The 14,719-nt window shown below is 33.0% G+C and overlaps 1 protein-coding gene across 1 annotated transcript; it reads right to left on the reverse strand.

Moving 5' to 3' along the window:
- Positions 1–9,304: 9,304 nt before the first annotated feature.
- Positions 9,305–10,711, reverse strand: LOC129759677 (uncharacterized). The gene is made up of 2 exons (XM_055757189.1): positions 10,606–10,711; positions 9,305–10,545 (listed from the first exon to the last, which is right to left on the reverse strand). Exons 1-2 carry the CDS (start codon positions 10,626–10,628, stop codon positions 9,405–9,407), a joined length of 1,164 nt encoding a protein of 387 aa, XP_055613164.1. The 5' UTR covers positions 10,629–10,711; the 3' UTR covers positions 9,305–9,404.
- Between the last annotated feature and the right edge of the window lie 4,008 nt (positions 10,712–14,719).

The following is a 14,719-nucleotide window of genomic DNA, read 5'->3' on the forward strand; positions in this document are numbered from 1 at the left end:
AGGAAGCTGAAAATGAGAGATAAGTCAAATAAATTAGAAGCTGAGCGCAAGTGGAAGATGATTGAAGTCAGGAATACTTAGCATATCGCAACTTAGGAATAACCCTTCAAAATCAAAAACTGAATTCATATAAACTGTATAAGAAAGATTCCTCTGTATTTTTTGCTTCTCTATTTGTAATGCTCTGTATCTTCTTTCATGTAGGGATTCACTGAAACGTATTCAGCTAACTCTACAATCAACCGAAGTTTCGGGAAAATACTTCAGTTCAAAGTTGTCCCACCTTAGCTTTTATAAAGAATAATAAAGTTTTGTTACGGCTCACTTTTATCGACTTTCTCATTTTCCCGTATTACGCTTATTGGTACTAAAAGTTCAAATATTAATTTCTTTGATTAGGAGGAGGGAATGACTAAAGTTTAGGCCAGGGTGAGCAACCTTTTGACACAATGGGCCAATTTGAGTTTTAAATGTTATCAGTGGGCCGCACTTAAAATAATACTGATTCTTTCTTTTAACAACTTTATTTACTCATTCTGGCTAATCGCTGCAAACAGAGGTGAATGCACCTAAAAAGCGATCTAAATTATTTACGGACAAATGGTAAACGATAGAAATTTGACTTCTTCACAACATTTCATATTTTTTGATGATCTATAAAATTCTTGAAAGAAAAAAGTTATTTTTCCACCTGGAAGGGAAATAAAAAAAAATATTTCTTCAAATAATAAGTTAAGAGACATGATGTCTTCACAAAAGGTGTAGATTTGATTATTGTAAGAAACTTTGTTGAAGACAACTTAAGACCGCATGAAAATCATAAAAATTACGAGCATTTTAAAATAATACAACAAATATTGAGTTATTATTGCATGTCTTTTTTAGTATACGATTAACAAATTTGATATATTTGAGAATGTTGTTCAAATTATTGAAACACACAATTTTGTTCAACATGTCAAATGCATATTTCTATTAAGAAATGATATACAAAATATTAAAATTATGCCTTTTTTCAATAAGTTTTAACCTTAAGAGTTCGGCCGAGTTCATATAATTTTTGATTGAGTTTTGTTGGTTAAGTTATTGGCTTTCCGTTGATATATAAATTGAACATAAGTTTTTGATAGATTGTTTGAAAACTAGCAATCAATAATGAGCTTTTTCATAAGTCTCTAAATTAATCATATTTAGAAATTTATTTTTAATTTCCCTTCCAGGTAGAAAAATTACTTTTTTTTTCAAGAATTTGATAGATCATCGAAAAATATGAAAATGTTGTGAAAACATGAAATGTCTGCCGTTTACCGTTTGTACGCAAATAATTTTGTTTGCTTTTTAGGTGTATTTACCCCAGTATGCGCTGTTAAGCCTTTCATTGCCCCATTGGATTGAATAATCATTACAATAGAAATTTTTCAAATAAACATCAACCTTTTATAACTTTGAAGTTTTGTTTAAAAATACACTAAAAACAAAAATTTGAGTCGAACCACCAGCCGGAATCAATTAACGTTAGTTGATGGTTGTTTTTTAAAAATTTAATTTTTTTTATTGATTTTATCTTCTTTGCAACTATTTGTTTTTCTAAAACTATGCATCACTTGCACACATTTTTGAAGGTCTTTCACGACTTATAAAAGTCGGTGGCACTTCCATTTGAAAGTCTCTAACGATAACTAACGGTCAGACATTTTATTTAAATTGGAAATCCCTGTCTTATTAGCGTTCGACATTGAATCGTTAACGAATTTTAATTTATTTTTCTGTGCATATTTTAGAGAAGTCAACAATTTAAATTTTGAGTTCTAAATAACATTAAAGCATTGGGCAAAGTTTGAAGCTTCCATACTTTTAAGGTTTTTGAAATTTTGTCACAAAACCCAGTTTACAGTTTTGATACCTATTTCTAGATATTTTTTAAACAATTTCCGAAGGAGTTCCCGATCAGGAGAGCATATCAAAATAATAACTCAAACGTATCTCACCAAGATATTTACATCTGATTCAGTTATTATTAAGTACTTTAAATTTTCGATTTTAAGTTTCTCCAATCTGAATTATATCTTATTCTGATTGACAGTCTTGAATGGAGTTGAGCTCATCTATATATGACCCATTCCAGCGTGACGTCACAACGTTTGCAAAACAATTTTTTGGTATATTGTATGTAAGTTTTACAGGTCATATCGCACATTGTTAAAAATTGTACATTATAAGGTCAAAATTTAATTCTCTACAATTTGAAACCAAAAGTATTTGTATGGAATAAATAGTTAACAAAATATAAGCAAAAGGAATCGTGACGTCACAACGCGCCTCTTTTCCCACTTTTCAGTTTTTTTTACGACGCCGCAATTTTCTGCTCTTCTATTTGCTCAAATTTTATGAAAATTTCAGGAAAGTATCGATTCATTACAACCAATAAATCGCTGTTTTTAATTTTTTCAAATTTTGATTTCAATTTATTTTAGAGCGATTCAGTTTTGTGACGTCACAACGCACCATTTTTTGAAAGCAGGGTTTTGCAAAGCGTTGTGACGTCACGAAATTTTAACGTTACCTACATGAAATAAATCAAAGTGTAATCTTAAAATGAATGCTTAATTTACTTAAAATGCTTAAAAACTTAATAAATAATGTGATTTGGTGATGAAATCGATCCATTTACTTCTAAAAATTAAAAAGAATTCAATTATTCAATTTTTTTTGTGCGATCATGTAAATATTGTTTACAACAAAACTAAAACTAGGAAATATTTATTCGTAAAAGCGTTGAAATGTGTTTTTGAATCTTTTTAATCTTTAATTGCAAAGGAAAGGAAAAATAAATGATAATTTTAATGCCTTCGATCTTTTCAAAGACACTAGAGTGTCTAAATCAGCCATCTAATGAAAATCTTATAAGTTGCAAGCTTAAACAGATCCTAAGCCTAACACAAAGTCCAGTGCCAAATTTGGGGATTGGCCCACGGAAATAGAGGACACAATGAGCCTAAAATTTGTATGGAATTATGAGAAATTGGGTTTGGAAGGACATTAAAACCAAGTTATGCACCAATTTCTGAAGTCCCTATCGGCTGATTTTTTTTAAATTTTAGTCATTCACAAAACTTTCATTATGACAAATAGTTTATCTCAAGATCCCATTTCGACAATGGTTAAGTTAAAAAGGTTTTTGAGTTTCAAAAATTGGCTTCTGATGGGTCAAATACAAAAAGTACCTGAATGATCGTTAATCGACGCTAATTTTGAAAGTTATAGCTGTTTTATGATAACTCTAATCGAAAAGCGTTCCTCAGATGAAATTTTGTCATAATCAAAGCTTTAAAATACTCAAATTAAAAAAAAATAATTGGTTGATAAAGACCTGAATTATTGACGAAAAACATAATTCCATACAAACTTCAGGTGCGTTGCGCAACCCCTTCCCTTAGAATAATCTGACCCTAATTTTGCATGAGACCTTGTGCTAGTACATATTTGAATTTATTTAATTTTGTAATTCAGTTTAAAGTCTCTTTTGTGAGATTTTATGTGAACACGGGGTTCGATTTGGATTTTCTAGTGACATTCTTTGAGGTGGAAATTTCAATAAGGGCAGTTTTCTATTAAAATAATTTAATTAATTTTATCAATTAATTTTCTATGAAAATCTTATGAATTTTTTAATAAAAAAGTTAATCTTATAAGTTTACCATGTTCAAAGATTTTTTGAATCTCATTACATTTGTCTCATGGAACTTTTTTTGTTTGAACATAATGCCAGAAAGAAATAGAAGCTACTAGCGGTGTTTTTCATTCTAACATAGATATATGAAGAACTTGATCTTTTGCAAGATTTTTATTCAAATCACAGACCTGCTTTATGATCCACAAATATTCTTTTACAAAATCGATAAAGATTTCATTTGTTTGATAGTATGTTTATTCTTGAATCAAGCGTTTTTAAGCGCTGTTTTATATGTTTGATTAGAAATGATTAAAAACGACTAAGTTAATGCAAAAAAAAAATTTAGTTTCTTTAAAAACTTGATAATACAATTCGTTTATTGAAGCACATTGTTTAACTTGTATTGAAGAAATACTATCATAGTGTTGAAATAAAAAGTCATGAACGTTTTCGAAAAAAAAAACTAAATAAAATTTCGTGACGTCACAACACATTCTTTACCCGGGTGCAACTCACAACCTGCTAAACCGATTTTCAATCTAAAAATTGCATTAAATTCCACTCAAAAAGTTTGAAGAGACCTCCAATTTTCAACAATTTGTGAAATTTCAGTAAATCATAAATTTAAAAACAGTAGAATTTTCGTGACGTCACAACGCTTAAAATAGATACCTTTATCAACGATTCTAGAGCGTAAACTTGCAGTAACTGTTATTTATCTTATATCATGCTTAAAAGATGGCTTTTCTACCATCATTTTGCAGTATTTTTTTTTGACATAGCTAGATTTTTGACAAAGTTATGTTATAAATAAAGAATATGTGCAAAAATCAATTTAATTTCATACTAAAATTTTTAAATTTCAACGTTAACATACTCAATTCTAAAAAAAAGGTAGCTGAAAATCTTTTAATGGAAAATGACACTCAAGAAATAATCTTTCTAACGCTATGTAATTTATTTTTGGATAATGAAAAATGAAAATCAGTTCTCCAGTTGAGGGGTGCTTGGAATGGGTCATATATAAAAAGTAATTTCCGTTTGTTCGTTTGTATGTTTGTCTTCAATAGGCTCAGCTGCCTTAAGAGCTAGAGAGCTGAAATTTGGCATAAGTGCTCATTAGGACCAGGAATGATGAAAAATGTTTTTAGATATTCGGATGACCCCTTTTGAAGTCCATACAGCAACGGTTTTATTCCCCCGAACCAAAAGTCATGGCACCCATTTTGTGAACTGACTTTCATTTCCGTTCGTTTCGTTGGCGGGATTATTTTCACCATCACCATGGGCATGCTATTTAGAAACGACCATCCAGAGCTCACTGTACTGGATAGCAAATCAAAGCTTGCTGAGCATTGAAAATTTGAAAGTTAAAATTTTGGCGGGTGTTTTTTGTACCTTCTACTGTTCAAAGCACATGCTACCGGTACGAGATATTTGGATACAATTTTATTTTGATTGAAAAATACAACTTGCCTGTTAGGAATATATTGACTAAAATAGTAGTGGCTTTCAAAGTGCTCTTTACCGCCGCTGGGGGGCTTTGAGGGTCAACCATTTTTATATTTTTGGAATTCCTCACAGAGAAAGAAAAATTTATTAGATTCAGAGTTTATGCAGTTGAAAACATGCAAAGTGAGTTTTCAGGATGTTCAACAAAATCATCCATATTGAAAAATGGGATAGTCTTCAACAGATATTTTCATTAGATAAGGGATGGAAAAGATAAAAAAGCAGTTAAATCTTTTGAAGATAAAACTATTAGGCCAAATCTATTCAAGCTTCCTAAGAAATGATGTTTGTCAATATTAAGTTTTCAATATCTTAGTCATCTTGCCGTTTTTATACATCGAATTGGGTTGAAAATTGGCACAGAGGGGTTATTTGGGACAAACAATTGAATTCACTTATCCAAATTAAAGTCAGGGGTCGGCCTAAGGGGTCGTCCATATTCGATTTCAGGTATTGAATACAGCGTAAAGGGCCGGCAATGGGGTCGTCCGTATTAACCTTACAATAATTTTGAAATATCGTCGTTATTATACATCGGATTGGGATGAAAATTTGCACACGGTAGTTTTAGAGACGGACAATCGACTTCAGATATCAAAGATTGTATAAGAGGCCACCAAAAGGAGTTTAACTTTTTGGCAACTCGAAATTTTTACACGGGTTTTTTTTTAGGCACGGACAATCAATTCCTGATTTCAAATGAAGTAGCAGACGACAGAAGTGGTGTTCGTTCAATATTTTTGCAATTATAACTTAACAATCAATTCGGAAATGCATCTGGAAAATATTTGGCTATTGACTTTCATACAAACTGTTCATAACATATTCCAAGTTGAAAGCGAAACGGAGTTCGTATGGGGACAGCTAGTTTTCTATAAAAAAGATTTTTTTCGGATTGTCCTAAAATAAAATGATTATATCATATTTTGATATACGTGCAACTTTTTCTGAAACACGGACATCGAAGTCAACGGCCCAAACCGTGCATTAATGAGTTTCGCTCAACAGATCCATAAAATTGAATCCAATTTTTGGGAAACCAAAAATGGAGCATGGTTTAAGCATATAATGTGGTTTATTGACATTCCACTAGAAATTTTTCTCGAAGCACTCATATCTTGATAAGTTATAATTATGATAGGTTTTGTTCTGTCCAATATCAAACTATGCTATCTGAATGAGATATAATCTTGAAAGGAGCATATCTAAAATTGATATAATTTAGCTATGATCGCATAGATTTTTTGATATAATTTGACATTTTTTAATACCTACGAGTACTGAATAATAACTCATTTAGATAGAAAAAAATTAGTATCAAAATATCTCATTTTGATATAATTTGGTTTTTCCCTCCTGATCGGGTTCATAATTGGTAATTTCTAAAGCTGATTTATGAAAATTTCGTGACATTGATGATATGATTTTTTTCAATATCCATTACTAAAATGACTCAAAATTTCAATGTTTGGCATGATTTTTCGAAACAAAAATATTTCACTTGTTGATGGTTTCATTTTTTTATCAATATTTCAGAGCAAACGAAACAAGCCAGTTTTGCCAAATTTCATAAAACAAATAAATCTTCAAAAAATACTTATCTTCTGGAGATATACACCATAAGACATTCCCAAGCAACCAAAAGCAAACTTCGAATTTTAGTTCCAGTTAGAACAACATCTAGGCGTGGTCTTGTGGTAGCGAGTTCGATTCTCACCATGAAGATCGGGGTTCGATCCCCAAGCCGGGAAAGTTTTTTTTTCAATAAATAATTTAGTACTTGAGTGACCATTCTGGTGCGATATATGTAGGAAATGTAGGAAAAAAACAATTGAGCAATTTGTCGAGTTTGGAATCCGGCGCGTGGCATCATGGCGGAACCGGTACAGAACACAGTAAATAATCAACAGAAGGTGGAAAGAACCGAAGCCAAGGGCTCAGTTGAGATAGAGAGATTTTTTTGGTCATTTTGCGATTTTTTGGAAGCTGAATTAAGAGGCCGCTGGAAGCTGAATAGAAGGTCATTAAGATTTCTTTTGGAACTTGAAAGTATCAATAAGAACTTAAATTTTGAGCTGCATAGAACGTACTTCATATGAATGATGGGGCTGAGTAAGTCGAGTAGTACCATCAAATGGGGCAACGTGCAACACTTTTAAAATTCAATAGCTTCTTGAAAATTTATGTCCACAGATAATCGTACCCCTTATGCATCAAAAGTTTTCAGGTTTATAGGACATCAAATTGAAGTAGTCAGAAAAATTACTTCAGTTATTTTGGATTATCTATAAACATGCGATTATCGCTATATTTATAAAAAGGGGTAACTTGCAACAATATTGGTTTTCAATGAAAAATCCAAAGAAAACGTATGAAAATTTATAGTTTTTGATAATCTGGGGATTCCATAAAGGCCATTCACATAAAAACAACAATTATAGTTAATTGTTGGTTCTCCTAAAAGTGATTTTTTTTCAGTTTTTCTGGATATAAGTATGTTGCATACATTAAGGAGTAAAAAATACTACAAAAATTTCTACTAGTTAAAATCACAAAAAAAATGTTCAGATGATTAAATTTCAATGTTGACAGTCGAAATTGTTTACTTTTTGTATTCGAGATGTTTTCAAATTTTCCATTTAAATAACTCTATTTTTCGATTTTGCTCAATATAGAATGTAGTTTATTGCATGAAATCTTTTGTTAAATTTGTTCCCATTTATTGAAAATTTGGATTATTTTTTATTACCCTTCCCACCTCATGATGTTGCAACTCAAAGTGGCAAAAAAAGGATTTCAAATTTGTTCCAACCTAAATCCGATTTCAATTCCTTAGAACCGAAGGGTATGTTAGTACATTAAAGCTGTATTCGAAAAACTGTGCTTCATAATATTTCAAAAAGTATAATTTTTCGATTGATTAGAAAACTATGGAAATCAAAATAAAAAATCTGAATTTTTACAAGACAAAGATTTTGATTTGGAGTTTTTTTTTTAACCTAAATCCGCTCTTGAGTTCCAGTATGACACTAATGGAAGTTTGATAGTTTGTAACTTTATTCGTGGTACATCCCAATAAAAAAACAGGGCCGCTGATGTTTTCTTGAAATCTTTAATCCTGCATTATAACTTTTTTATGGAAGCACCCTGAAAGCCCAGTAAAAAAATCCTAATCAGGCCTTGAGTGTCAATTTGACACTTCTTGCTTGAAACCACTATATCTCTCTTGCTTCTCAACCGTGTTTTACAAAATTTATAGTTTTGGAAATCTCGTAATGTAATTCAAATAATTAGCGTTAAAAGACTCAAAATTTTTCATTAATATACTCAAAATCTAGTGCAAAGTTGAATTTGAGTGCAAGAAAATCTGAGAAATAGCAAATTGACAAAAAGTAAAAAAACAGATACTTTTTAACATTCGTCAAAAATTCTGTATTTCGTATTTTGAAAATCTTAAAATGCAAAGTTGAACAATTTACGTCAACTTTTTAATCCTCTTTCCAAAAGTAATCTGTTGTGTTGGTACACCGCTTTTTTACATTTTTGTGGTCATGAGCTCAAAAAATTACAAAAAATATATCATCGTGTGCAACTCAGTTTTCTTGGACTCTAAAATAATTTTTTGAGCATTCTATAGCTGATTTACAGTCTTTTCCCGAAGCATGTATTTTCGGATTTTTTTTTCAGCCTTTGAATTAAGGAAAACTGAAGTGTTGTAGCTGAATAACATCTGGGAAACATATTTGAGTAACATTACGAGGTAAAAATTGGTTGGAAAATAAGATAGATATATTGGTTACAGTCAGGAGTATCAAATTGACACTCCAGGGACTGTAACGGGTGAAAGTTTCTGAGACGAATGAGGGTTAATTTTATTAGTGACATTTTATCATCTTCATGGCATTCGTGTCGAAAGTTATGGGGAAGGATTTGACTTCACAAACACAAAATTGATGATATCATCGATAATGAAAAAAAAAACAAAAATGTTTTAAGAGATGTATTCTTGTTCGTTCAACGAACAAGATTCGATCTTATGACCAAAGACACGGTAAAAGATTAACTAATTTTTCAATATGCTTTTGAAACACTTTTCGGATGGCTTATTTCAGTTAGTAACTTCATTCAGTTTGTACGTAGGATCTTCTCAATAAATGCAATCGTCACCTCCACTTGAGTTCTACTAACATTCCGTATAATTGAGCTATAATTAACATTTTTAGTTCAATTTACTAGTTTTCGCCATAAGTTGCAACCGTTCCTTAAGCCGGTACTGTGAAACTTCCTTCTCCGATTCCTCCAAATCTTCCCGCACACTTCTTAAAATGTTCTGCAACGAGGCAACTTTTTTCTCATACCGTTGCTCCAGTTCAACCTTCTCTTTTGCCAACCGGACTCGGCCCTGCCGCAGATAGCTAATCTGGCTAAGCAGCTCCGCACAGCTTCCATTAACCGAAGGAAGAACCATTTCCGTTGCGTTTGTTGCATTCACCACTTGGTCATCAATCATCAAATCGGATCCCGTCTGCGGTTGAACAAGAATCTCGATCAATTCGTACCGGGATGCTTCCGGGTCTTCCGGGGTAACGTCATAGCAACAAAGTCCACCTTCTATTCGCTCACTGCAAGCACCATCCGAGTCGTAGAGAGTGATCTTGTGATCCCAGATAATCTGACGCATCGATAGGATCCAGGGACAGCTCCAGTAGTTGTCCGATAGGCGAATTCGTTCCAGTTTGGGGAAAGCAATCGGAAACCACGGAATTTGCGTGAGGTGGTTGTGATTAATCCAGAGATTCTTAACTTGCTGCAGACGAAGATCGGAGCTACCGTCTAGCTTCGTTAGACGATTCCAGGAAAGATCCAAAACTATCAGTTTGGTCATCTGTCGAAACCAATCCAGGTTGATGGTTTCCAATCGGTTTTGAGACAGGTCAAGGATCGATAAACCGTACAAATATCGAATACTATCCGGTAACGTTGTCAGCGGATTCCTGTTGATCATCAATGTGTTCAAATTGTTGTTTGGAACCGGAACGATGCTCAGATTTTTCAAATCTGTTTTATGAATTTTCAACGAGTTCAACGTGTCGGAGCTAAAATTAACGGAATGAATATTGCTGTCTTTCAGGGTAAGGAAATCGGTTTCTCCTAAACTGGCGAACAATTCCAATGAAAAGAGGGAAATGTTACTCGATTCAATGATGATCTGAAGAACGTCCTGGAACTGTACCGAGGCGTGATCGCCCCAGGACTCGATCGTTACATTCTCCACGTAACAAGTGCGTCCATTCAGCAGCCGGCTGCAAGGGTACAGCTTTGCCTCCAATGATTCAAAACGTAAAAAGAATAGAAGAATCCTGAAAAATTTTAACGATTATTTGAATTGGTGCCTCTCTCATACAAAATGAATATTTTACCAAGTAAGAAAAATATGAGTCATTTCTTGGAACTTCCGATTGACAGCTTTGCCAGACGCAAACTATTTGTTATCAACTGATTCTAGTAAATTTCGAAATCGAACGCAGGCTTTATCACCAATTAACTACGAGAATCTTTAAATTCATAATAATCCATTATCAGCTAGGGAGCGTTTCGAATCACTGGAATCTTAACAATATACAGTACAAACTTTTCCGTATTCACGCTTCCAGTTCTTGGTTGAAATGCAATCCCAGCTATGAATGAACTGTCTCTAGATTAAATAGATGTTTTGCCTCACCATTTTCACTTCTTTTGTATATGTTATTGATTTGAATGTTATGAAATTTATCAAATCATCTGACATAACCTAAAAGTTGCAGTTAATTGTTGAGATAAGCTTCTAATTTTTTGGTTAAAACATGCAGGTACCTAATTTTTAAATTGCCATGATTGAATTAAAAAAATATATAAACTTTTTTCTTTATTTTATTGTTGTAAGAACCGGATCGAAAACAAGAATTTGCAAAAAAAAAAAGCAGCGCCACTAATTTTTACGAAGAATGCTTTAAACTCATGTAAAATCATTAGCAAAAAATAAATATAGGTAGGTTTAATAAAAAAAGAAGAAAATTATGGCAATGTTTTTTGAATGGTGATGCATTTGTAAACAATTTAAAGAAAAAAAAAAATTTTTAATCCGGTGTTTATTAGTAGCACCTTAATAAAAACTCAACAAAAAAAGCCGAATCTTTTTAATTTGACCATCTTTTAAAAAATTGCTATAGTGGTTGAAACAAACATTAAAATAAAGTTTTAAAAAATACATGAAGGCATGCAAAAAAGTCTTAATAATATAAAATTTGCCTTTTATCAAAATCTTGGTACAGTGCAACATCTGTTGCTGTTAACTGGCTGTTATATTTATTATTTTGGAATGGTTTGATATCAAACTCCACGTCCATGTTTAATTGGAAAGTTTTAAGCACACTGATAACGATTTTTCTTTCAGAATCGATAGATATTTGCTCATGAAAATCTTGTAACCATGATTGGTCTGTTCCTCTCAAACAACACAAAGCCAGGAGAGAACAGCACTGTTTTCAGTTCTGAGTGCAATCCTTTTTCGTTGGCTTATCATGCTTCAAGATTACACGAGCTGTAAGCGATCAAAAAGTAGGTCTCCCAACGTACTTTTTTAGCCAGTTGATAACTCCATTTATTTACATTTGGCGCATTCGCTCTATTCAAAATTCGCTACTGAACTATTCCTCCCTCTCACAACGAGGCTACATTTAAATTTTTACTCTCATTGGTAAAAATAAGTCAAAATTTTGTACCGCAATGTGAACCATCAGATAGAAATGTTATCAGTGCAAAATATTTAAAAAAAAGCAGTTTTTTTAATTTTGTTTGACGTTTGATAGCATTTTTGTACTCTCAAAATTTCAAAAGGCATATTTCCAATCAAAATTAATTATTTACCTAAAAGTTGTTAAAATCCGGAAGCTAACTACTAATCTGATCCAAATCCTAAAAATCTGTCTTCTGGGCGGACAGAATCTGTACAAAAATAATGCCAAAATCAGCACTTATTCAGATAAATCTGTACTTTTGGCAACCATGCTCACTGCTGTTTTTGATTTATTTTCGAGTTGAGAACATTGTTTCCTACAACGTACCAAAGAAAAGGTTACTTCAAGATAATGAAGAAGGCTTTGTCACGAACAATCATTCCTTTATACGAACCTTCGATGTAGGCGACGCCATCTAAAGAATAACGGCAACAAAACTCATGCATCTAGCCATGGTAACCAATGCACACCCAAGCAACCAAAAGTCTCGTTAAAAAGGTCGAACACAGCTTAATCAGCATAATCAATGTGCCGAAGTTCGTTTTTTTCAGCCCAAAATTTAATTTCATATTGAAACTTTACAGTTCCATTACAGATTTGAACGGCCTTCTATTCAGCCCACAAATAAACGTTTAATCAGCAAAAACAAAAAAAAATTCTCCACTCTTCTCTTACTTTGGTCAACACCAGCCTATGTGGTGCTGCCGTTTTCTCGGCATCTATCTTTATTCCTCCCATCAATTGATCTTGTTTTTAACTTTGGTCGATACCTGCCAGCACTCACGCCAGTTTTGCTACACAATTATTTGATTCGCTTACTCAAGCAATCAAACAACTTAATGCAAAAAACAAGTCCTGGTACCAGATTTGAACCCGATCCTCCGAGATGATAGCCAAACACGCTGCCACGACGCCACACCTGGATGTTGCCTTACCGGCAGCTAAAATTCGAAGTGGTTATAAGCTTCCTAGAGTACCCGCAAGGGCAGCCAGCGGCCAGCAGCAAAGACGCATGTTGATTGTTACTAAAGTTCACAGAAGACTATTTGAGAAACTTCTTGGAACTTGAAATTCATAGAAGGCTATTTGAGATCTAATTTGTAACTTTTATACTGTGTGGATGCGATTGACATGTCACAAAAAAAGTTATTTGAGGAACTTTTTGGAACTTAAAGTCTATAGAAGGCTATTTGAGGAACCATTTATAACTTCATGCTCACACTCGAGAAAATTCGGTACCAGGAATTGGAACCTTTGTTCTGAAAAATTCGAACTTTGGAGGAACGAGTTTAAGTAGATATGAGACTTTTAGTTGCTTGGACAATGGGGAAAAAGTGTATAAACCGCGAAGAAATTCAATATCTTCTCTCTTTCTCAAAACAAATCCATAAAAAGTACTTTTCTTTAGTGAAAACTTCCAGAGAAGCGATTGGACATAGTTTCAGACTTCGCACAAGCTTACAAACGGAGTTTAAGTGCCTTTTTAATCCTTAATTCCTCTATATTTTGTAAACAATCCAGAAAAAACCTATTAAGACTTGAAAACTTTGAACAAAAATAGACCTATTTGTGTAATTTTTTCTGAGAAATCAAATGGAGGTTGTTTGAGTCATCGCACACTTCGAAAAATGGAGCTATAGTTGTTTTTACCCTCAATTCCCCTGTATTTTTCAATTACTTCAGAAAAAAAAGCATGTTCGAACTTCAAAATTTTCAACCAAATGGGACGAATCTTAAGTGATTTTTTTCGAGGAATCGAATGGAGGCTATTTGAGCGACGGCACGTTTCAGATTGTTGGGGGATAAGGTTCGCGGGTTGAGCAATCTTTAAACGGCCTTTCCGAAGTTTCCAAACCACTTCTCCACGTACCTTGTTCGTATCGTTCGTGTGCAGTGTTCATTTAGATACAATTGTGTAGTGAGTTCATGTGGAAGTGTTAAGTACTATGCAACTCCAGTGATCCTCAAATAGTTTTGGATCATTGCATATTTCACTTAAATTTAAATATTTTGCTTATCGACTAACACAGATAATCAAGTTATGGCTTTTTTACCCTCAATTCCCTTACATTTTTCAAATAGTTAAGAAAACGCATGTTCGGACTTAAAGATTTTGAACCAAATGAGGCTTATCGTGTATGATTTTTTTCCGAGGAATTCAATGGAAGCTTCCGAACGCTTCGGAAAATGGAGTTATGGCTGTTTTTACCCTAAATTCCTTTACATTTTTCAATTATTTCAGGAATAAGCATGTACGGACTTGAAAATTTATAACCAATGGGAGCTTATCTTGTGTTTTTTTTTTTTTTTTTTTTGAGGAATCCAACGAAATCTATTTGAGCCACCGCACGGATTGGAAACAGGAGTGTTTTTTCCTCAATTTACCAACATTTTTCAAATATTTCAGAAAAAGCATATTCGGAATTGTATATTTTGAACCAAATGGAACGAATCTTGTGTGATTTTTTTCCGAGGAATACAACGAAGCCTGTTTGAGTTACCGCAGGCGTTGGAAACAGGTGTTATGGCTTTTTTACCCTCAGTTCCCTTGCATTTTTCAAATAGTCAGAAAAAGAATGTTCGTACTTAAAAATTTTGAACCAAATGGGGCTTATTTTGTGTGATTTTTTCCAAGCAATCCAAACGGCCATAACTCCATTTTTCGAAGCTTGCGATGACTCAAACAGCCTTCATTCGATTTCTCGGAAAAAAAATCACACATGATACGTCCCATTTGGTTGAAAATTTAGAAGGCCGA

Source organism: Uranotaenia lowii, unplaced genomic scaffold (assembly GCF_029784155.1).
Source record: "Uranotaenia lowii strain MFRU-FL unplaced genomic scaffold, ASM2978415v1 HiC_scaffold_241, whole genome shotgun sequence".
NCBI lineage: Eukaryota > Metazoa > Arthropoda > Insecta > Diptera > Culicidae > Uranotaenia > Uranotaenia lowii.

Excerpts from the sequence above, each read along its gene's own strand:
- LOC129759677 (XM_055757189.1), bottom strand. The coding sequence starts at position 10,628 with ATGACTCATATTTTTCTTACTTG. Across the intron at positions 10,546-10,605 it reads ACTCATATTTTTCTTACTTG|GATTCTTCTATTCTTTTTAC; the intron begins GTAAAATATTCA and ends AAAATTTTTCAG.